Consider the following 26,212-nt stretch of genomic DNA (forward strand, 5'->3'; position numbering starts at 1 on the left):
AAGCGAAGCTCCTGCTAGAGGAGGAAGATATAAAGACTAGGTAACAGGATTGCCTTTATTGTATTTACATCTGACTTTAAATAGACATTTCGTGCGTTCATGTTTTGTTATTATACAGGATATAGATGTTTTATTCGGTTTTTTATTTTAATTATTGCTCCTCCCAGTTCTATTGAAAACATGAGTAACTCGGCATGCACAAGTTTTTTGCAACAAGACACCCAATCTACCTTTTATTGTTTGTAGATCTGTAAGGCAGTTTCTATGATTTTCTCTCCATTATTTAGTGACTTAGTGTGGCTCCGAAATATGGAATTTTTGTTTATTCTGGGTTTTACTTTTACTTTTCCTTTTCATTAATAATTATATTTTGGGTATGGGTTCGGATTTTTACTCCAGTATATAATATTTGTTATGTTCCTAAAAAACATAAGACTTCCGGTTTTATTTTTTCTTCAGTTTTTATTCTTTTCCAAAAAGTATATAAAAAAGGTATAATTTTGAATATAGAAATCATATATAATACTCAACATTACATTTGAATAACTGGAACAAATGGGTGCTACATTACCATTCCCAGTAATCAGATACACGTAGTCGTACACGTATCAGCGTATTTTCATTCTGATATTGACTTGAGACTTCTTGGACTCTGCATAATTTGTACATAACCAAAGCTCAATATCAAATAGGATTGCAGGTTTACATAGCCTTCGTTTATATTATTGGGGGGGGGGGCGTGCATCAAGCACAATACCAGGCAAACCTGACATACAACTTCACCAAAATCTCTTAGATATGATGAATGACACAAACCTACATCAAATTGTCAATACACTACCACCAATAGGTTCAAGCAACATGGCAACCTGGCATGATATTGTCAGACATCTGGCTTAAGAGAATAAGAGAAACCCCACAAAAAGTATACAAGTACAATAAAGCCAACTGGGACGAAATTAAACTTGACATAGGTACCATCTAAGGAACAATCATTGACAACTATGATTCTCTTAACACCAATGAGCTATAGGAACTATTTAAAACCAAACTCATCAGTTCTGTAGAAAAAAATATTCCATCAAAGATCCTACGAAACAAACACCGATTACATTGGTCTGGCGTGGATATCTGATAAATTAAGACGGCAAATTAACAGGAAAAACAAACTTTTCAAAAGGCAGAAAACCATCCAATACACTGAGAAACATAAAAAGATGAAAGCTCAGGTACAAAAAGAACAAAGGAAAGCCTACTGGGAATATATTAAAAAACTCGTATGTGATCTTCCCTTCAATGAACCAGACATTCAAATACAAAATCAGAGCAAACCTAAAAAAACTTTTCCAATACATCAAGTCAATAAGAACTGACAAATCTGGCATCTCTGCACAAAAGAAAGACGGCAACATCATTACAGACACTACAGAGAAGGCAAATCTTTTAAACGAACAGTTTCAATCTGTATTTACCCCAGTAATAAATGACCCAATACCAAACAAAGGTATCAGTTTACATCCTAAAATCAGTGAATTACACATAATATCAAACGTGATCGAAAAGCTCTAAAATAAGATCAATCCCACATAAAGCCGCCGGCCCAGATAGCATCATTGGCCACTTACTGAAAAAAATGCTGACAGAAATTGCACCAATTCTATGCTTAATTTTTAACAAATCTTACAACACTGGTATTACATCTAACAACTAGAAACACGCTAGAGTCGCATCAGCATATAAAAAGGGAGATTTATAAGCATAAACCGGTCAATTATAGATCTATCTCATTAACTTGTATTTGCTGCAAGTTATGGAACATATAGTAGCATCACATATTATGAAACATCTCGAATCAAAAAACATCTTGTATGACCTCCAACATGGCTTTTGGCGCTCTCGGTCTTGCGAGACACAACTTCTCTTCTTCATACAAGAACTTCAATCCACAAACAATTCAAATACACAAACAGACCTTGTAATGATGAACTTTGCAAAGGCCTTTGTTAAAGTTCCGCATCGTCACAAATGATGTTAATGGTAATTTTTGGTGTATGACATTAACATGATTAAAATGTACACTTTCTTTTAGATGATAAGAAAATTGACTAATTTTGACGAACTATGTTAAAATTTCCCCAAAAAATGACGGTAACAATAATTATTTGACACTTATGACAAATAACGATAAGGGTAGTTTGACAAATCACAGTAAAAATTTAACCAATTGCTACGGTAGCTGAAAATGACCGTCTGACGCCTGATGGTAAAGGGCGTTAACCTTAACCTTCATATATAAGGCACAGGGGTTTGTTACAATTTGCTGGGTTTATACTATCCATGCAAACCCAGAACATTTTTTTCTTTAGGGGTTTGTATTGAAAGTAAACCAGGCTAATTTTATAAAACCTGTGTGACTCAGGTCAACAGCTTGCTTCTTCAGACAAAATTTCAGAGAGAACATGGAGATATGGACGATTTTAAGCCAAGATATAAAAGTATTCTGGCTAACAAGTTTTAAAAAAAATATCCCAAATTGTCCAAGTCATACACTTAATGGGACACTACCCCTGTTTACATGTTCACCCTGAGTTTGTTGGGCAACAGAGTCTGTTCATTCTGCCTACTTTAATTAAAAAATATTTATATTACTGGTTATTAAAGCTTAATAAAGTTATTCAGATTATACACAGATATTTATATGGTACAAATTCTCGAAGTTCTACTGTGATACATTTGTAGTTGAGTTTGACAAATTTATACACCATTATTCATGTTATTGTTAAGATTTAAAACACCTGTAATTTCATTCCATATGATCAATAAAAGAATCATTCAATTTTGGAGGAATTTATAATATAAAAAAGAAGATGTGGTATGATTGCCAATGAGACAACTATCCACAAAAGACAAAAATAACACAGATATTAACAACTATACATGTAGGTCACCGTACGGCCTTCAACAATGAACAAAGCCCATACCACATAGTGAGCTATAAAAGGCCCCGATATGACAATGTAAAACAATTCAAACAAGAAAACTAACGACCTATTTATATTAAAAAATGTAAAGCCAGATGTAAAACTGAAAATAGAATTATTAACTATTAATACGTCTATACATACAGGACATAGTTTGATTGTGTTGATCATACATGTACTTAAATATATTTCAATGAAGTAAAAATTTATTCAATGATTGTAGACATGCTATATACAGTCAGGGGACTTGCTGAAATAAGTGATTTTAAAATCACTTATTTGAGTAGCAAATTCGAGGTTTTGTCACAAATTGGGATTTTGTAGTTTTTTCAAAATTTTAAACACATAGGTTTAAATAACATCTTTTAATTAGTAAAATCAAAAAATATGAACTTTTTGCTTCTTTTAAGTAGCAAGTTTTATGCCTTTGATGTTATCATTTACCTGAAAATTCTATTTTAGTTGAAAAAAGGCTATAATAATGGCTTTACATAATGAACTGATACTTTCTTAAAAGATTTTTCACAGCAGTGGGAGTATTTTTCCTGTGAAGTTCAAGGTTTCATCTTTCAGATTATGTAATAAAATTCTACTGTTCGCGATAAAAATTTCACTGTTCGGGGGTGTTGAAATTAGTGGGGGTTATTAAAAGAATGATACTTAAAGAAGTGATTTTTGGGAAAGGAAATTGAGGTCTGATACTTAAACAAGTGATTTTTATGTCAATATTATCCTAGATTCAGTACAAGGTCATCACCTGAAATGATAAAATTGAGAATGGAAATGGGGAATGACCTGGTCATCCTAGACAACACAGATGTTGGTTCTGATAAGTTTAGAAACATAATTAGTCCCTGGATCATTAGTATTCTATATTTAAAGCTACACTAATATTAAATCACTGCTTCTAGTGATTAATTTGTACTACTTAAATAGGTGATTATTAAAGAAAGACAACTCTAACTTCCAACCTTTATGGAAATAATGTTACTTGAATCAGTGATTTAGAAAATCACTTGTTTAAGTAAGTCCCCTGACTGATATATATGTACAGGTAGTTGACTTACTTGAATTGTGTTTTTTTCAGAGGTTTATTTCCAGTAAAGAGATGAATTGATTTTTGAGAAATCAGAATAATTTATAGAAACAAAGATATACCATGGGCAGTGACAATATGGTACTGAGTGCAACAGGTCTCCTTGGAGGCATAGAACTCCCAGAATTCACCATTCTCAACATCATCAGCTGGGGATGTTCGGCAGCAATGATTTTTGGTGGTGTTGTTCCATTTATTCCACAATACAGAGACATTCAAAGATCAGGGAATGCAGATGGATTCTCTCCCTTTGTTTGTTTGACACTTTTAATAGCAAACATACTCAGGATAATGTTTTGGTTTGTACTATATGATTAGAATCCTCCTTTAGCATGTTTAGTAGCAACATAACTTTTATATATAACTGTACATGTGGATCATCAAACTTTTCACATATATACATTTTGTTTGTACATGTAAACAGAATCTCAACAGAAACTTAGTTTTTCATGTCATGCCTGTTGTTCATCACTGTTTCATTATTATACATGTTATACATGCAATGTAGGCTGGAAAGTTCAAACCTTAAGTTTTAAACAATAAACATGCTATATCTTATAACCAAACTAAAATACCTACATTTTAAAAGCCAACATTGTCAATGAAATATAGAAACACATTTCCTTTATAAGATGTAATGTCAGAAAATGGTATGTTTTTTGCAGAACAGACATTCCAGAGATTATGATTTTTATACATTGAAGTTTAGTTAATTTCTTAAAAATTATTCATATAAAAATATAAAATTCATAAGTTAAACATCAGCATTATCGGCTCTAAATTGATCATCTCTATTGCCTATTATCTTATTCTACTCGTATATGTACATGTACATGTATACATCTTTTTAAAAAAATGTCTGAATCAAATTATGTTACTATTTACAGGTTTGGCAAACATTATGAATTACCACTTTTAGCACAGAGTATAATTATGTTATTTGCAATGATGGCTTTAGTTCATCTATGTGTTCATGTTCGGAGAAAAACAGAGATTATAGTCGCTAAGCAACATAAATTTACAGGTAAGGTATCCATCAGACACTTTTTACTATGTTATTTTGTAGCTATTCAAAATATAATATTCCTTCAATGTGTGCATGTAGTATAAAAATGTCATTTTTGAAAGACCAAATAAACTTAATTTACAAGCTGTTGTAAATCAGTGCCTAGTATAGTAGAGTCATTTGGTCCTCTGATTTATGTGTCCCTCTGTTTATCTGTCTATCATACATCAGGCTCAAGTATTGGCATTTAAGGTTAGAAAAAATATGACCAATTAAAGCTTTTTAAACTTTTCATCACAATAAAGTTCATTTTATTTAATTAACACAACTTTAGGATAATTCTTGCCATTGCTAGACAGAAAAAGTCACATGATTCTTCCTACTGAGCCTTACTGAGCCAAAAATAGATGTTTGACTATTGTACAGTTATTGTATTCATGTTTTCCCCTGTATTTATATTTAGTCTTGGCATGAAAGGAGAGAATATAATTTACAGAAAATATTTGAATTGAAAAAGATTCAATTCATAGTTTTCATGATGAACTATTCGTATTGTTTATAAATATTATTTTGTTGTACAGTGTGTCTACACGTTTTCAATGCAACAACATGTAATATACATTTGTTTTACCTGTACAAACATAAAAATGACAATTTGCTGATATATCAATCAATTCCATCAAGTAGTAAAACATTGTAACTCACAATATAATGATAAAATCATTACCACAGATTTTACCCACAGTGGAGACATTCCACATCATGGAGTTGCTCCCCCTGAACATACATTTTTTGGTACGTAATTTATGTTTGCATGGCTTTCAGTGTTGTACTTCCTGCTCACTTGCATGCTACTTTTAACTGAAAAAAAAATGCATTTTGTGCTTTGGCAATCATGATTCATTCTGACAACATGGACAATATAAACACTCCTAACAGTTTTCAGACGTGAAACTGACAATTAAAACATACATTGCAAAATTAGTAAATAAAAGATATACCAACATTTCCTGATGCATATGAAACTATTTCCATGCATGCCTACCCCAACCTCATTTTAGCATCATCCTTAAACCATATATGAATAGACAAAAGACAGACCCCATGACCTCCCTCCCTCACTCCAAGAGAGCACACTGCTATGAGACATTTTCCCATTCTGTTCAACATTTTGATTGACTTTTGACTGAGAAATTTTGTAAGGACCACCTTTTGGTTATGGTTTTTACATACACATGGTTTCATAAACATCAAGTTCATTACCTTCAATAAACACACTATCATTCATATACCTCCTAACGTCTAAACCGAGGTTTCAAGGAAAAAGAGCAGGTGCCAGTTCAGATAGGGATGCACCTATTGACACCCATTTACAAATGGTTTTCTAATTGTAATAAAGGTAAATTTACAGTCAATTTTTGGTTTGAATAAGGTTCTCTAATTCCCAATTCCTAGGAGTCAGACAGACTATTAAAGTAATTAAACACCACATTTCAAACCCAGATTAGTTTCTGTTTAAAATTTAAGAAATGAGAATTACTCATCTACCGTTAGTACTTGATGTAAATCCAGAATTTATTTTGGTTGATAATGTTTACTTTTTCATGTGTATTTTTAGACTTATTGTATATGCATATATGGATATTCGTAAAGATTGGATGTTGATGAATTCTTTACCTACTTATGTTTAGTTTAACTAATATAAAAATAAGGATATGTGGTTCAATTCCACTAAGATATAGTATTCACTAGAACAAATGACAATGAGCAAATCTCATACCATATAGTCAGCTATACAAGGCCCTTAAATGACATAATTTGAGGTTAAAATTAGAACTATTTTTCTTGATGTCATTTGGTCTAAATCTTGTAAATCTCTTCACCAAATTTTCCCACTTGAAATGTACTTTTTAATTGCATTTTCCATTTTAAACACGTTAGCCTCACTTTATTTGAATAATTAAATAAGGTAGTGCAGGATTTTATACAAAGCAGATGGTAATGAAAATCAATTAAATAACAGATTCTAATACACATACATAGCCAATGGCATAATCCTTGTAGTTCATAATTGATGAATTTACAAATTTCTGATATAATTTCCCTTGCTCTAGCTTATAAATACAATCTAATACAAAATTTGTTGTGCATAGAAGCTGAATGTACTTATAGATTTCTGTTGTCTGCTCTATGGTCAGGTTGTTGTTTCTTTGACACATTCCCAATTTCCTTTCCCAATTTTATTATCAACAATTTTATAAAGTGAATATGTAGCTCCATCCATGATGTGGAAAATCTCTCGTTTTTATGAGCAATTTAAATATTGCTCTCACTTTTATTGTGAATAATGGATGAAAGTTTTTTTGTTTAAAAGACTATTTCGACATGTTTTAGTATCAAAAATGTATTTTAATCCTTTAGGAAATGAACAGCAACCTCTGTCTGCAGTCAAGTGTTTTAAAATACAAATGTGTTCTTGGTATTTAGGGTGTCAGATTGTAAAACATTGACTTCCCACTTTAGCAAAATGTATTATTATCACCTTATGCACAATCAGTAAGATAAATGAAAGGTCAGAAAATTAGTTTTAGATGTATACGATTTCTTTTTTAATTTGAACAATTTATTGGTATTATCTTAGCAAAGCATGGACTTCCTTAGTTTATTTTAGTATTGAAACAAACATTCTGTCAGATGATCTATTGATATTCCATCACTAGCATGAGGACAACATTTAATCTTTCATTAAATATTTGTTTCGTAATGCTAAATTGCTAACAATTTGATTTTTTTGTCCTTGATTGAGTTTGATCTTTTTGTTCATGCCATTTTTTAGTCTCTGACTCTGTTGCTTCCTATGCTGAAGTAAAGAGTTCTGTCATATTTTTTAGTTCAGTCTCATTGACATATTCCATGAATCTTATTTTGTCCATCATTATGAGAACTAAATGTAAATGTTTCCACACAAATGTTTACATGTATATCTCTGAACTCGTGAAGTTCTTGCTCAAGGTCAATTTTGTTTGGTTGCACTTGCTGTCTTATAGACTACTGTAGATTTTGAAATTATTGTGAGGTTTTTGTAAATGCATATGATGAGACTCCATCATGTCCATGAGTATTGCAATAATAAAAGCTCTGACATCTGAAACATATTTAGCTGTATGTAGCTTTTCTTTAAAATTTGCAATAATTAAACTGGCATGTTTGTTAACTTTATTATACGACCGCAAAAATTTTAATTTTTCATCGTATATTGCTATCACGTTGGCGTCGTCGTCTTGCGTCGTCGTCCTCCGAATACTTTTAGTTTTCGCACTCTTACTTTAGTAAAAGTGAATAGAAATCTATGAAATTTTAACACAAGGTTTATGACCACAAAAGGAAGGTTGGGATCGATTTTGGGAGTTTTGGTCCCAACATTTTAGGAATTAGGGGCCAAAAAGGGCCCAAATAAGCATTTTCTTGGTTTTCGCACTATAACTTTAGTTTAAGTAATTTGAAATCTATGAAATTTTGACACAAGGTTTATGACCACAAAAGGAAGGTTGGGATTGATTTTGGGAGTTTTGGTTCCAACAGTTTAGGAACTAGGGGCCAAAAAAAGGCCCAAATAAGCATTATTCTTGGTTTTCGCACCATAACTTTAGTATTAGTAAATAGAAATCTATGAAATTTAAGCACAAGGTTTATGACCATAAAAGGAAGGTTGGGTTTGATATTGGGAGGTTTGGTCCTAACAGTTTAGGAATAAGGGGCCCAAAATTGAACTAAGTTTGATTTTAACAAAAATTGAATCCTTGGGGTTCTTTGATATGCTGAATCTAAAAATGTACTTAGATTTTTATACGACCGCAAAATTTGAAAATGTTTTCGTCGTATATTGCTATCACGTTGTCGTCGTCCGAATACTTTTAGTTTTCGCACTCTAACTTTAGTAAAAGTGAATAGAAATCTATGAAATTTTAACACAAGGTTTATGACCACAAAAGGAAGGTTGGTATTGATTTTGGGAGTTTTGGTCCCAACATTTTAGGAATTAGGGGCCAAAAAGGGCCCAAATAAGCATTTTCTTGGTTTTTGCACTATAACTTTAGTTTAAGTTAATAGAAATCTATGAAATTTTGACACAAGGTTTATGACCACAAAAGAAAGGTTGGGATTGATTTTGGGAGTTTTGGTTTCAACAGTTTAGGAATAAGGGGCCAAAAAAGGGCCCAAATAAGCATTATTCTTGGTTTTCGCACAATAACTTTAGTTTAAGTAAATAGAAATCAATGAAATTTAAACACAATGTTTATGACCACAAAAGGAAGGTTGGTATTGATTTTGGGAGTTTAGGTCCCAAGAGTTTAGGAATAAGGGGCCAAAAAGGGACCCAAATAAGCATTTTCTTGGTTTTTGCACCATAACATTAGTATAAGTAAATAGAAATCTATGAAATTTAAACACAAGGTTTATGACCATAAAAGGAAGGTTGGTATTGATTTTGGGAGTTTTGGTCTCAACAGTTTAGGAATAAGGGGCCCAAAGGGTCCAAAATTAAACTTTGTTTGATTTCATCAAAATTGAATAATTGGGGTTCTTTGATATGCTGAATCTAACTGTGTATGTAGATTCTTAACTTTTGGTCCTGTTTTCAAATTGGTCTACATTAAGGTCCAAAGGGTCCAAAATTAGTCTTAGTTTGATTTTGACAAAAAATGAATCAGTTAGGTTCTTTGACATGCTGAATCTAAAGATGTACTTAGATTCTTGATTATTGGCCCAGTTTTCAAGTTGGTGTAAATCGGGGTCCAAAATTAAACTTTGTTTGATTTCATCAAAAATTGAATAAATGGGGTTCTTTGATATGCCAAATCTAACTGTGTATGTAGATTCTTCATTTTTGGTCCTGTTTTCAAATTGGTCTACATTAAAGTCCAAAGGGTCCAAAATTAAACTTAGTTTGATTTTAACAAAAATTGAAATCTTGGGGTTCTTTGATATGCTGAATCCAAACATGTACTTAGACTTTTGATCATGGGCCCAGTTTTCCAGTTGGTCCGAATCAGGACCTAAAATTATTGTATTAAGTATTGTGCAATAGCAAGTCTTTTCAATTGCACAGTATTGCGCAATGGCAAGAAATATTTAATTGCACAATATTGTGAAATAGCAAATTATTTTTTTTAATTAGAGTTATCTTTCTTTGTCCAGAATAGTAAGCAAGAAATATCTAATTTCACAATATTGTGCAATAGCAAGAATTTTTTCAATTGGAGTTATCTTTCTTTGTCCAGAATCAACTTAAATCTTTGTTATATACAATATACAATGTATATTCACTTTTTACTACCAACTGATAAATTAAAATAATCTTTACCATTCAGTGATAACAAGCAGTTTTTTACATCTTAATATTTTATGATGTATTTAAATGAGTAGTTATTGTTGCAAACTCCATTAGAAATTTTAATTGAGATTAGTTTTGGAATAAGGGAAAGGGGGATGTGAATAAAAAAATTGCGTTCAATTTTTCTCATTTGAAATTTCATAAACAAAAAGAAAATTTCTTCAAACATTTTTTTGAGAGGATTAATATTCAACAGCATAGTGAATTGCTCTCAGAGAAAACAAAAATTTAAAGTTCATTAGAACACATTCATTCTGTGTCAGAAACCTATGCTGTGTCAACTATTTAATCACAATCCAAATTTATAGCTGAATCCAGCTTGAATGTTGTGTCCATACTTGCCCCAACCGTTCAGGGTTCAACCTCTGCGGTCGTATAAAGCTACACCCTGCGGAGCATCTGGTTGATTATTGGCCCAGTTTTCAAGTTTGTCCAAATCGGGGTCCAAAATTAAACTTTGTTTGATTTCATCAAAAATTGAATAATTGGGGTTCTTTGATATGCCAAATCTAACTGTGTATGTAGATTCTTAATTTTTGGTCCCGTTTTCAAATTGGTCTACATTAAAGTCCAAAGGGTCGGAAATTAACCTAAGTTTGATTTTAACAAAAATTGAATTCTTGGGTTTTTTTGATATGCTGAATCTAAACATATACTTAGATTTTTGATTATGGGCCCAGTTTTCAAGTTGGTTCAAATCAGGATCCAAAATTATTATATTAAGTATTGTGCAATAGCAAGAAATTTTCAATTGCACAGTATTCAGCAATAGCAAGAAATCTTCAATTGCACAGTATTGTGCAATAGCAAGCAATTTTCAATTGCACAGTATTGTGCAATAGCAAGAAATCTTCAATTGAACAGTATTGTGCAATAGCAAATATTTTCAATTGCACAGTATTGCACAATAGCAAGAAATATCTAATTGCACAATATTGTGCAATACCAAGAAATTTTCAATTGGAGCTATCTTTCTTTGTCCAGAATAGTAGTTGAATCAACTTATAATCATTGTTTTATACAATATACAATGTATATTCACTTTTACTACCAACTGATAAATTAAAACAATCTTTACCATTCAGTGATAACAAGCACTTTATTTTACATTTTAATATTTTATGATGTATTTAAATGAGAAGTTATTGCTAGGGGCCATTAGAAATTTGAATTGAGATCAGTTTTGGAAAAAGGAAAAGGGGGATGTGAAAAAAATTGGGGGGGGGGGGGGGGGGGGGGGGTTAAATACTTCTCATTTCAGATTTCATAAATAAAAAGAAAATTTCTTCAAACATATTTTTGAGAGGATTAATATTCAACAGCATAGTGAATTGCTCAAAGGCAAAAAATATATTTTAAGAACATTAGACCACATTCATTCTGTGTCAGAAACCTATGCTGTGTCAACTATTTAATCACAATCCAAATTTAGAGCTGAAACCAGCTTAAATGTTGTGTCCATACTTGCCCCAACTGTTCAGGGTTCAACCTCTGCGGTCGTATATAGCTGCGCCCTGCGGAGCATCTGGTTTTTAAATTGCAATAATAATTTCTGAACTTTCAGTAATTTTGAATTCTTTTTTTTATGAATGAGTTATGTCAGTTGACCCATTGAAGTTTTATCTGTGAAAATGATTGAATGAACAGTAACTTAATAACTATAGCATAATGACAATGTAAAGGCACAAGTTTGAAAGTTTTCTTTTGTATTATTTTTTATCTGCCAACAGAATTGGAATGATCTTCTTTGTTTTAGCTCTCAAATAATAAATGTTGCCTTTCACAACTTTTGGTCATGCTAGTACACATCATTGCACATGGTACATGAAGAAGGTTACTAAAAAAATGTACCGAAATCTCAGACAACCAGACAATCATTTAATGTACATAACGTTCTTTAATAAAGAAGGGTCTATAATGGACACATATTTATCCCCATCCACCTGACACCACCATACTATAAGTTTGTTTTGCAATAACTGGCCAGAAATGTGTCCTGCACACATAAAACATAATCATGCTTTGTTCCTTAATCAGTAAAGTTAATTGCTTGTTTATGATGCATTATATTGTCACATAATTTATAATTGTTTATGGTTATTCATAGAGTACAATTATATCACATAGTCCATTTTACACTAAGCTTGGTTTGCTTTTATCAATTTTAATAATAATTGCGACATCCCCATTTATAGTAATGAGTAACAGGTAAATATTGATTAAAAAGAAAAAATTGTTCATTATTTTAACCCTGTTTATTAATATAGATTTGTAAGAGTGTTGAAGTATTATATAGTCAATATAATACTTCCATGGTTAGAGATACTGGACTGTTACTGACATTTGCCATCAACTTAAATCTCCATCAAATATTTTTGCAGAAATGCTCTCGAATGCAACTACTTTCCACCAGAGACCAAATTATATACATGTAAATATAAACAACTAAAGGTAACTGAACAACCTTCAACAATGAACAAAACACATGCTGTAAAATAAGCTATAAAGGCCTGGACATTACAAAACATTAAACAGTTCAAACAAGAAAAATCTTGTTAAATGAACTTTATACTTATTGGATGTACAAAGTTACGGTTTATCTGAACTCATATTGATTTTCTTTTCTTTTATTTCAGATTTTGATTGGGATTATTTTTGGATGTGGACAGACTTTCATAGTTATGTAGAATTTATCTTTGCCTTTATTGCTTTGTTTGGACTAATAACTTACCTATTTTTGTACAATATGTATGTTGTTGAGACAATAGGATTTTTAGCAGTTTTTGCCGAGGCAATGTTAGGAGCACCACAGTTTTATAGAAATTTTACAAATAAATCCACTCAGGGAATGAGGTAAGGCCAGATTGTTTTTACTATACTATGTGTCTGTTCCAAGTCAGGAACCTCTAGCTTTTGTTAGTCCTGTGTTATTTAAATTATTTTGCATTTAAACTTTTTCTGGTTAAAATCATCTAAAATTTGATATTTTAGAATATGTCAGGCTCTGTATTGACATGAGTCTAAAAAAAGATGGGAATAACTTAAACAGTAACATAAGTGATTGAAAGAAGCTGATTAATGACTCACAACTTTTATTTTATCAAACAAAGGAATATGTTCGGTAAGGGTCATATTTGCCCCCAATTATAAAGTTCAATGCTACGAGATAAAAAAGTTGACTTAAAGACATGTGAGAAAGTTTTATAGAACAATTTCTGTCATCCCAGTTGGGTTGAAATATGGGATTGTGGTGAAATTTGACAAAATTGGCAGGATTCAGCCAAATTTAAGATCAGGAAACATAGAGCGCAGCCGTCAACAACCTAAATATTCAAGTTAAACATGTAGAATGCCATTACAAATATTATTGTCAAAGGTCTTTTTTGTTGACGTATGCTCTCTATGTTCAAATATTCAATGGAAATTTAAACTATTTTCTTTGTTTTTCGTAGAAAATCAAAATGAGTACTTTTTGTGACTTCATGAATAAAACGCAGGAGTGAATTTGCAACAAAAAGACTTGTTTCCTATCTAGTCACTGTATTAGCTATTATTCACTGTGATATTGGTCAATAAATCCCAATTTGAAATTTAGGCTAAAAAACAGGGCCATTTTTGGGCCTCATCGAACCTACTCCTTTCTATAAAATTCAAATGATGGATACCCAGTATTAAAATTTTCTTTGATTACAATAAGTATCATGAATTCCTATTTACTGTCTACTCATTATAAATGAAGTATTAGAACATACATGTATACTACATATATGATATTTTACTATTATTATAGTTTGCATTTATTTAGTTATTTGATTTTTTTATCTTTCAGTAAGAAGATGGTAGGATTTTGGACGATGGGAGATATTTTTAAGACTGGTTATTTTATAGTACGAGAAGCTCCACCACAGTTCTGGATTTGTGGAATGTTACAAGTGTCAATAGATATATCTATATTTTTACAAGTTTATATATATCGTAATTTATCTACCAAATCCAAGCTTTGAATATTGTTCTAGTCAATTGTTCATGTCAAAACTTTGGGTGTCACATTGATAATAAATTTTATTTTTTATCTTTTTGAAAACAGATTTATGTGACTCTTTGTGGCTCAACATGGTCAAATCCAACCTGTGATCTTTGTGGTTTTGTGAGTGACCTTACAACCTAATGTCTCATTTAACATGGCCTGTGATCTGTGAAATTTATAAATATTCAAAACTGACTACTGGTACATTAAATTTTTTTGAAAGTGAACTGATGACCCAAGGGGTACCCTTCTGGAGCCCTGTATTTTTACAGTATCTTTTAATTGTATTCATAACTAATTAGGATCTAGACGATTTAAAGCTCATGTATAAAGGGTAAATTTACCTCTAAATGACTTTTGGTTATTTGTGCTCCTGGAATTCATTTGAGATATATTGTTCTTTTCATATTACTACTTATTTCTTGATTGTCTAGTCAGAGTTTGTATATATTATTTTAACATTATTGAATCACCTTCATAAAAAATTGTTAATTGTGTTTTAGTTAAAATTAAAAAAAAAAATAGTTTAAGATTACTCAATACAGTTGTGCAGTATGTATTACTACAATATTGACTATTACTAAAAGTGGTGTTTTAATTGAATGCTGCATCTATATAAGCTATATTTAGCTCTTCAAATATGTAAACCAAAAAATCATCGAAAATCTTACATTTTATGAATTGAATATATTTAAACATTTGTATGGAGGACATGTGTACCTGAACACAATTTTACTTAAATCGGTAATAAAATGGAGAAAACCAATAAAAATTGGGATTAAGTGTAGATTTTAAAAAAAAACATAAATTAAAGGGGAGATAACCAAAAAAAATTCATTTATTAGATATCAAAATAAGAGATAGTGCTTCTTTATATCATATTTTTGAATCATTTTTTGAATATCACATATGTTTAAAGTAAGAACACAACTACATGTTCTTTTTAAAAATTATTTAATTCAATGTAAGGTAACGGTGTAGACTAATATTGTATTGTTGGAAATGTAAACTAGCTTTTTCCAAAGATCTAAATGGTGGTTTTTTTTTTAAGAAAATGAATAAACTGGTAATACAGTGACATACATTAAATTTGTTAATTTAACAGTGGATTTTAAAGTTATTGAAAATTACTCGTTGAAATAGGTGTGCCATATTAGAATATTGAATTTGTTATAACTTATATGAAGAAGAAAAAAATCAATTTATTTTCATTGTTATTTAAAAGTAGAATCAGTAATGTAGTTTTATCAGTTTAATAGTTTTGCATCATTTAAAGATTGTCTCTACAATAGCATTTAATCATATTTTTGTTTTTATGTTAAAACATGAAAGATTCTTTTACATACCATATAAATATATTTTTATATTTTGCCTCTGTATAAATCAATGGCAGATTTTGTTTTTGGTAGTTTTCAGATTCATGTATTTAATAAATGGCTAATACAAAATAATTGTCTAAAATAATTTAGAAGAATTTAAATCATTTTAAATTAAATGCTAAATGCAGGATACATAATTACAAGTTATCAAATCATGGTGTAAATATTTTAATCATATCTATTAAGATTAAATATATAGTAATGATACTATCAAGAATCATATTTGGGAAATTAGATAAAGGTTCATTACGGTGTTATTTCTGAATTCATTTATTTAAAACATTGGTATGTGAATTATTTTGTTAGTAAGTTAACGGGTAAATACTTTATTTTTTGTGGTCAATATATAGAGTTAAAAATCATCACCTTTTTATTGTTTGTTTGTTTTATCATTCATACACAATTTGTCTGTATTTTGCACGCCAAAAAAATGTTTTATATATGATGGATTTCCAAAAAAAAAAATAGTTATTTGCACTGCATGTTATTAAATTAATATTGTTGATGTGGTGTGCTTACTTGGGTTTTGAGAGCATCCAAAATACTTTGACCAGATAAATGCAACATTTAAAAAAGAAGAAGAAAATCTTCATTCAAAATGTTGTTGAAATATGTAAAATTTCTTAAATTTTTTGTATAAATGTTTTAAGATGCAGAAACTTGATCCATTGAACTGTTAGAAGTATGGAGATAAGATATTCAAAATTATTTTTTTATCTTTTAATATTGTTTTATCTGTTAATTGTTATAAATAATATATGTGTTGAAATCCTTTATAAAAATCTGTTGCATTTGTTTTATTACACTTTAAAATTACATAATCCATGATGTATGCCTTCTGTTGCTGCTAATTTAAAAGTGCCTGAATTTGTTAATACAAATTATTACTTGCTTCTAAGTCGGTTCATTGTTGTCTTTTAAACTTACTTGTTTAACTACAAATTATGCAAAAATGTGTTTTCTACTGGGATTATAAATATAACTATGTGTTCTTAAAGTTACATTAATGTAGAGTATAACACTGAAGACTGTTGATCAACATTATACACGACAATGTTGAAATTTGGATAGACTAATTATTTATAATATGCTCGTCCTGAGCATTCATGAATTATTTGCCACTGGACTTCAATATTATATTGTATATGTATGCTTATTTTATTTTATTTTAGAAATCAGCTTATAGAATTCAAATCAATTGTATAAATCACATTAAATAAGCATTTTATTAATATGATTGGTTACTAGTACTTCATGAAATGATCTTTTTTATATAAACGGTATTTTCTGTTACACTGTGTTCAGAATTTATTGTGGCCATTGTGAATCATATAAAAATTATACCCATGTCAAGATCTAAATTTCCACTGGAATTACATGTACTACATATTATGAATGAATAAGACATATACTAGCAAAGCTCTGTCAGTTCATACATAATTTCAACACGTTGCTCTAAAAAATATAGATTGATTGATTGATTGTTGGTTGCTTTACGCCGCATTAGCACAAAAAGGCTATATCGCGGCGAGAGATAATTTATTTTTTTTAGAATTTAAAGCATATATAGAAAATATAGAACACATGGGGTAATGTAGAGAATATCAGTATTTTTTACTTATTTACTGGTATGCCACTCAATTGGGGCAGACAACTAATATTCTTAACCATAAATTAAAAAATTTAAGGAAGAAATTAAACATAAACATCGAGGTTATATCATGTTTGTCATTTGAAGCAAACATTTTTTCCCCATTGTACAATTATTAACTAAAGCTTTGTAGCCTGTCCTTGAGTTGATTAATTGTTGATTGCTGATAATTTTTATCTTATCTTTCATATTTTTATTTTAATTCAACAGTCAATGAATAATTCAGCTGTGACACCGGGACCAACAATAAAAATACATGTTTTTATTTTTATCAAGTAATGCTCTTATCAGATTTGTTTATACTAAAGTAATGACACGTATGATCTCTATAAAATGGGGGAAATAAAACAATGTTTTTTATGACGACTTTTGTCATTTTTCAGCCTAGAAATACCTTATGAGAACCTCACTCACAATGGACAACAGTCCAAACTTTTCCTGCCTTGTTTTCTGCCTCTGTGTTGTTGAATTATTTGATATGTGGTTTGGAACTCTTTCTTGTTGAATTATTTGATATGTGGTTTGGAACTCTTTCTGGTTGAATTATTATACCCCCGCTTTAAAAAAGGGGGGGTATACTGTTTTACCTCTGTCTGTCCGTCAGTCCGTCCATCAGTCCGTCCGTCAGTCAGTCCGTCCCATGAAACTTTCGTCACATTTTTCTCAGGAACTACACATCCACCCTTTCTGTAATTTGGTATCAACATTTATATATGTCAGCCATACCGTGTGATGCGTTTTCAGATTCATCACTTGACAACTTCCTGTTTACCGAACACTTGTCTGATTTTACACATGATAGCCAAGTTGAAAATTTTCGTCACATTTTTCTCAGGAACTACAATACAAGGATTTCTGAAATTTGGTTTCAGGATTTATATAAGTCAGCTATACCGTGTGATGCATTTTCAGATTCATCACTCTACAACTTCCTGTTTACCGAACACTTGTATGATTTTACACATGATAGCCAAGTTGAAAATTTTCGTCACATTTTTCTCAGGAACTACAATACAAGGATTTCTGAAATTTGGTTTCAGGATTTATATAAGTCAGCTATACCGTGTGATGCGTTTTCAGATTCATCACTCGACAACTTCCTGTTTACCAAACACTTGTATGATTTTACACATGATAGCCAAGTTGAAAATTTTCGTCACATTTTTCTCAGGAACTTCAATACAATGATTTCTGAAATTTGGTTTCAGGATTTATATAAGTCAGCTATACCATGTGATGCATTTTCAGATTCATCACTCGACAACTTCCTGTTTACCGAACACTTGTATGATTTTACACATGATAACCAAGTTCAAAATTTTCGTCACATTTTTCTCAGGAACTACAATACAAGGATTTCTGAAATTTGGTTTCAGGATTAATATAAGTCAGCTATACCGTGTGATGCGTTTTCAGATTCATCACTCGACAACTTCCTGTTTACCGAACACTTGCATATTTTTACACTATTAATATTATCCACTTGCGGCGGGGGTATCATCAGTGAGCAGTAGCTCGCAGTTTCACTTGTTTGATATGTGGTTTGGAACTCTTTCTTGTTGAATTATTTGATATGTGGTTTAGAACTCTTTCTTGTTGAATTATTTGATATGTGGTTTGGAACTCTTTCTTGTTGAATTATTTGATATGTGGTTTGGAACTCTTTCCTGTTGAGGTGTACTGTGGATTCATTTATTTTTGTGGGTTGGCGATAAATTTCATTTTCATGAATATTTGATTTTGTGGTTTTGCCAATTTCTGCATACAAAGCATATAGGAAATTTGAAATTCATTGAACATTTGATTTAGTGGTTCACATGTACCAACGAAACCCACGAAAATTTGTATTCAGCAAAATAATAATAAAATCACAGTAACATGGTTTTGTGATCTGCTTGGCATGCACATGCTGCTTGTCAATACTTTGTATTTTAATTATATCTGCCTCTCATTTTATCTCAGCTTTATTCATAAGAAACAATTATATATTTGGTCTGGACTATATTATACCTCTGTAAAACTGATGACCATACATATGTTCAACTTGTCATAGCCAAAATCCCCTCCTCATTTCCTTCCACATTTTTGACACCGCTGATTTAGACTTCTAATCATTTTCTTACTTGCAATGAGTAAAGAGAGAGACGAAAGATACTAGAGAGACATTCAAACCTATAAGAGAAAAATAAACACCATGGTTAGAAAAGAAAGACCAACAAGAGTAACATGACAGGTGCCACTGGTGGATAAGGAACTGATAAACCATCTTGAGAACTGAGTTCATCTCAAGTTTTAAGTCAGGTTTCTGCTGTTTAATCTTTAGTTTACAGTGAAGTATTTTGTGGAATATTAAGTTTTTTCTTTTCACATTTCTCTTTTTAGCTCACCTGGCCCAAAGGGCCAAATGAGCTTTTCCCATCACTTTGCGTCCGTCGTCGTCTGTCGTCGTCCGTTGTCGTTAACTTAATGCGTTCTCAACTAAAATTTCAAATTCTCATGTACAGTTTTTTTCATACATTCCGTGAAATAACTAGGAAATAGCATATGTCAATGAAAAGATGCTAATTTTGAATTATTTGTCAAAGTATTTCTCAATTTTTTAATTGCTTTCATATTTTGTATAAGGTAGCATCTTTTTATAGTACATATGCTGTCTGTTTGATTTTATATGCTTCCAGCATTAAAATTTGATGTAGATGCTGTTGTTAAAATAATAATGTACTGGAGCATCTTACTTTTACTAGGATGCTAGTTTTGCATATATTTTTTTTTAAATATTTTTTTATTTTTTGGGGATGCTGGATTTCCTATATATTGAAATGCTGGCATCCAGTCATATTGGGATGCTGGCATCCCGTTATTTTGGGATGCTGGCATCCCGTTTTATTGGGATGCTGGCATCCCGTTTTATTGAGATGCTGGCATCCAGTCATAATGGGATGCTGGCATCCCGTTTTATTGAGTGCTGGCATCCCGTTTTATTGGGATGCTGGCATCCAGTCATATTGAGATGCTGGCATCCCGTTTTATTGAGATGCTGGCATCCCGTTTTATTGAGATGCTGGCATCCCGTTTTATTGGGATGCTGGCATCTCGTTATATTGAGATGCTGGCATCCCGTTATATTGGGATGCTGGCATCCCGAAAAAGCTGGATGCTGGCATCCAAAACTGTAGGAGTGCAGACATCGCAAAATATCCGAATGCAGTAATCCTACAAGTTATGTTTGATATACTGTTGGCCGAATTTCTATAGATGTACTCCATTGCATAATTTTGTGTAATGCAAAAAATAAAACAACAACAATCTAATGACGTCAGGGATATTATGACGTAAGAGGTGTTTTGCCATCATGCGTAGAGATTCATGCAGAGACAGTAAACATGATAAGAAATCAAATCTCAAGAATCACTTATACCGATATAAATTATTTTTTTGAAAAGTAATAAAAACAGGTAACCCTTTTAATATTCTCTTATTTGTTAGTTTTTCTTTTGTTTAATACTGAAAGCGCTTGCACTATTTTTCTACGCTTATTGCGGCAAATCCCACCCGCATGACGTCATGTAAAAAGAATGTTTAAAATCGGCGAAGTGGACATGGTTGCAAGGGGAAGGACTTCTTTGGCCAGTATGCCGCAATTTATTATCATTTTGATATAACAGAAACATATACGCAATAGAACGCTACTCATACAGGTAAGACAAAGTAGATTTGCTTATATTTTACATGCACTTCGTAGTCCGAGATTTCTCAGATTTAGCCATTCATAAGGAATATTCTACTCAACTCGACAACTGTATGTCTGTAATGGTTTCATATATATATTATCAGATGTCGAATTTTTCTATAGGAGACGATTTGACTTGTGCCCGTCCGAGATTACTCTGTCGTCCTACGCTCATGGGCCTAGCTTGTCTTGCAAAACAGATGTTTCAGTTTGAAGTCCGAGCAATCTCGGCTCGGACGCATTTCGGTGACTTGATACGCCAGCCGGATAATATAATTCTGATTACTTCCAGAGGGAAAAATGGTTAGGCAACAATGATTAATGTCAGTCGCCAGATTCTCCCATGTTGTCGGGGAGACCGATGCACTTCGATCCGTTTGTGGTAGCCAATGGTGATTCCAGAACTTTCTATAAATGGGATTTGAGGGGGGGGGGGGGCACTGACTGCCATAACAAAGGGACCAGCTAAAGTCATCTTTTAGTGTTTACTGGTCCGCAAATAGTCAAAAAATAACATAAGGACCTAAGAGCTCCGGTTCCGCAGCTAACTTTAATATGACTATGAGAGTTTTTACCATTTTTTTTACATCGAGTCTATGAGAGAGAAATTATGACTGTAACAGTGCTTAGGGCCAAATTACCAAAAAACTTGAAGGAAGACTGCCATAACAAAGGGACCAGCTAAAGTCATCTTTTAGTGTTTACTGGTCCGCAAATAGTCAAAAAATAACATAAGGACCTAAGAGCTCCGGTTCCGCAGCTAACTTTAATATGACTATGAGAGTTTTTACCATTTTTTTTTACATCGAGTCTATGAGAGAGAAATTATGACTGTAACAGTGCTTAGGGCCAAATTACCAAAAAACTTGAAGGAAGACTATTTCTATTTTAGGGAAGGTATGGAAATAGGAAATACACATATATTTTTTTTATTTTGCATTATGGAAATATGTACTTTTTCATGAAGTTATGAATAGTTTTGACAAAAATATTATCGACATAAACCCCACCGAGACGATTAACCACCATCAATATGGCCATGGTCAGTAAAAATATTGGGTCCGCAAAACTAATTTGTTTACCCCTAGACAACCTATAAGAAAACCATTAAAATGCATCACTGGTAAGAGTCCTTTGAGTTCAAGAAAAATAAAGTATGAAAAACTTAATTTCAGATTTATTTTCGGTCTAGAAAATTGAATGTGTTTGCCTTTTTTTTGCAAGGGTCTAAAACCAGTTAACTTGTGCCCGTCCGAGATTACTCGGAGTCTTGACTTCCTACGCTCATGGGCCTAGCTTGTCTTGCAAAACAGCCGTTTGGAGTCCGAGTAATATTTGAGTAATGGTATGATTGCTAACGAGACAACTCTCCACCGGACTGAGACCAAATAATATAGCACTAATATGACTAAGCAGTTTACAATTAAATGTCGGCATATGGCCTCCAACAATGAACAAAACTCATACTGCATAGTCATATATGAATCAGATTGAATGTAAAATTTGAAATACTATGTTTTAAAAGAAAGAAACGCTTATCATACATAACAGATTTACCGATTTCAAAATAAATTTACTCTAATATATATACATTTTGTACTTAGCTTACTGGCAGGAATTAATAATAATAGGTTACATGTATAGTTTTATGGGTCAAGCTAGTCTTACAAATATGCCTCGGAGTCATCTTTTCATAATGATTTTAAGCTGATATTTTCATGATTTATTTCTTTTTTTTTAAACGAAGTTCGGTGGAAGCTTGATAATAAAAGCAATGCATATATATAGCAAATTTGCAAAATAAATGAAAAGAAAATACGAAAATTAAGGAAAATGTAAATATCGCTACAAGAGTTTTGTGTTCCAGGACTAGGCTAAAATAAAAAAAAAACACACAAATTCAAAAAAGGTGTTAACCGAATACACCCTTAGATGGGAATTAAATTTCACGAAAGTCTATAAATACATGTAGGATGTATTTCTAAAAAAACCACTTTTCTCCCTTTCATAATGTACAGTATAGACCTGGATGTTGTTCCATAAAAAAATCAATTGAACTAGTGGTTCATATGTCAAATGTATGTGTTTTGAATAGTAACAACAGGCATATATTTGTGTGGAAAACTTAATTTAAAAGAAGTTTAAATGAAGGTTTTCTTCGAATAATAATGCGTTTTTTCGTTCCCTAGTGGTGTGATGTTACAACGAAAATTTATTGTTGATAATATTTCATATAATTATTTATTTCTCTTTTCAGCATTTGTAAAGAAGTGGCTTCACCTTTCTGGTTACTATTCATGTGTTGTGTATTAATGTATCGCAACACTTTATAGTTATTGGACAGGTTAAACTCAGACGACGAATCATCCAAACAGCACCAGATCTTTTGTGATTCCAGCTGATTTCAGATCACTAGCAATACATGATAATAGAAAGTTTGAAAGTTCCAGTTCGTGTAACTGATTTGATTAAATGATTAACAAATATTGAAATTTTAAAATACAGAAAAAAGATACAAGTTTAATAATGATTGTAATAAAGAAAATGTAAGTTTTGTTAATAAAATGAAAGGCTCAAGTACTAGAAGATCCTGACATGATGTACTGACTCATTGGAAGATGAATACAGCAAGTCCAGAGATACTGACAATATCCAGTACGTACAGATCATAGACACTGTGCACTAGTATCAATAATAGATTATTTTTAAATATTGCATTGTGGTACACGTTTTATTGTATACAGGCAATTGCAGGAAACAAATCTCCTCAATTTATACATTGGATGCCAATGGGGTTTCTCATAGACACAAAACAAAATTATTATGCAGGTTTAAATATAACGCACCTCATATTTAGCATTTTAATAAAGGTACAGTCACCAATCCGTTTTGTAGAGTGTTTGTCCTGGATGACTTAGTTCATCAGAAATTCCCAAGGTTGATGGTCATTGGGCAAGTTCATTTGATTGATAAAATGCCATACAAGATGAGCAGCATTTTAAAAAAAAAATTCCAGTTGATTTCTGAAAGCCTTGGAAACTACTAAACTTGATATGATTTCAGCTGGCAATTGCATTAAGCTTATTTAAAAAAAAAAAATCTATGAACATTCGAAACATGAGCATATCAGATTTGAAAATTATAGTCCTGATGTCATCATATATAAATGTATTGTCTCGAGACCACAATAGTCAATAACATGTATACCTCATGTCTTACATAATGGTAATCAAATTCAGAAAAATAACATTAAAATTGGCTAATTATTGGAAACTTACCGGTAGTACATTGACATAGTTTTATAAATATCAAATTGTTGACATCAGCATTCACATGGTCAACTAGAACTTTACAATTCAGACTCAGTTTGTTGGTCAAGTATACATTTCACACTCTGACCTATGATGTCACATTCTCAATATGCATTAAACTGGCCACTGGCATGACTGGACATGAACAAAGACTAAAAATATAATCTTCCCGGCATTCATCAGTAGCTTTTTTTTTATGTTTACTTGATTGTTTTCATATGCATTCAACACACATCAAAACCTTAGGAAATGTACTGCGTGATATACTGGTGGATTAATACTAAAATCCAATTGATTAGAAAGCAGCATTTAAATTCGTGTCATAATGGAAAAATGGTACATGTCTGCAAGGTTGTGATGCCAGAATCCCTATATTTTGGGAAGCCAGCATCCAGATATTTTGGGATGCCAGCATCCAGATATATTGGGATGCCAGCATCCGAATATTTTGGGATGCCAGCATCCAGATATTTTGGTATGCCAGCATCCAGATATTTTGGGATGCCAGCATCCAGATATATTGGGATGCCAGCATCCGGATATTTTGGGATGCCAGCATCCAAAAGTATTGGGATGCCAGCATCCGGATATTTTGGGATGCCAGCATCCAGATATATTGGGATGCCAGCATCCGGATATTTTGGGATGCCAGCATCCAGATATGTTGGGATGTCAGTTTCCGGATATGTTGGGATGCCAGAATCTATAAATAATTGGAAGCCGGCATCCAAACGTTGAGGTATTCAATATGAAATTAAAAGAATTACATCAGCATCTATCAAAGGCGAAGATGCTATTTTAATCGTTTTCTTCATTATCCGCAGACACATTTTTGAAATATGCTATGTACAGAAATAAGAAGTGCTTTTTATACAAAACAATTTCACAACTACAAAAGTTGTTAATATAATCGAGAGAGCATCCATAATCTTTAAGACCCAATAAAATTCATTATGTAACATCTACTATTCATAGAAATAAATGAATCTTTATGATTTTTGGTAAAATGAGCATATGTTGATACTTAAACAAATGCAATATAGTAGAAATATTCTGAATATGGAACATGGCCGTAACATTTTCTCTGGACATTGAAAAATTTATTAGAATACAACATAATTTTACCTTAAAAATTCAAAAATTGTCAAAAAATTCTCTTTAAGCATATGAGAATTACAAATTTTAGTTGAGAACACATTACTTTTACAAAAATCTTCTCCTCTGAAACTACTGGGCCAAATTAAACCAAACTTGGCCACAATCATCATTGGGGTATATAGTTTTCAAAATGTGTCCGGTGACCCCGCCAACTAATCAAGATGGCCGCCACGGCTAAAAATAGAACATAGGGGTAAAATTCAGTTTTTGGCTTATTACTCAAAAACCAAAGCATTTAGAGCAAATCAGACATGGGGGTAAAATTGTTTATCAGGTCAAGATCTATCTGCCCTGAAATTTTCAGATCAATCGGACAACCCGTTGTTTGGTTGCTGCCCCTAAACTGGTAATTTTAAGGAAATTTTACTGTTTTTGGTTATCTTGAATACTATTATAGATAGAGATAAATTGTAAACAGCATTAATGTTCAGCAAAGTAAGATGTACAAATAAGTCAACATGACCGAAATGGTCAGTTG

General features: G+C 31.8%; 1 protein-coding gene and 1 long non-coding RNA gene across 3 annotated transcripts; both read left to right on the forward strand.

Moving 5' to 3' along the window:
• Positions 1–408: 408 nt before the first annotated feature.
• On the forward strand, positions 409–17,895 carry LOC139523236 (solute carrier family 66 member 2-like). Of its 2 annotated transcripts, XM_071317084.1 has the most exons (6): positions 409–492; positions 4,069–4,376; positions 4,965–5,101; positions 5,816–5,878; positions 13,115–13,331; positions 14,308–17,895. In XM_071317084.1, exons 2-6 carry the CDS (start codon positions 4,141–4,143, stop codon positions 14,480–14,482), a joined length of 828 nt encoding a protein of 275 aa, XP_071173185.1. In that variant the 5' UTR covers positions 409–492; positions 4,069–4,140; the 3' UTR covers positions 14,483–17,895. The 2 variants fall into 2 exon arrangements, with proteins under 2 accessions (XP_071173185.1, XP_071173186.1); XM_071317085.1 differs by lacking the exon at positions 5,816–5,878.
• Positions 17,896–21,156: 3,261 nt separating this feature from the next.
• Positions 21,157–23,980, forward strand: LOC139523237 (uncharacterized). Its single transcript, XR_011664582.1, has 2 exons — positions 21,157–21,233; positions 23,523–23,980. It is a non-coding gene; the product is annotated as an uncharacterized lncRNA (long non-coding RNA).
• Positions 23,981–26,212: the final 2,232 nt, after the last annotated feature.

This window comes from Mytilus edulis, chromosome 5, assembly GCF_963676685.1.
Source record: "Mytilus edulis chromosome 5, xbMytEdul2.2, whole genome shotgun sequence".
In the NCBI taxonomy this organism is placed as follows: Eukaryota; Metazoa; Mollusca; class Bivalvia; order Mytilida; family Mytilidae; genus Mytilus; species Mytilus edulis.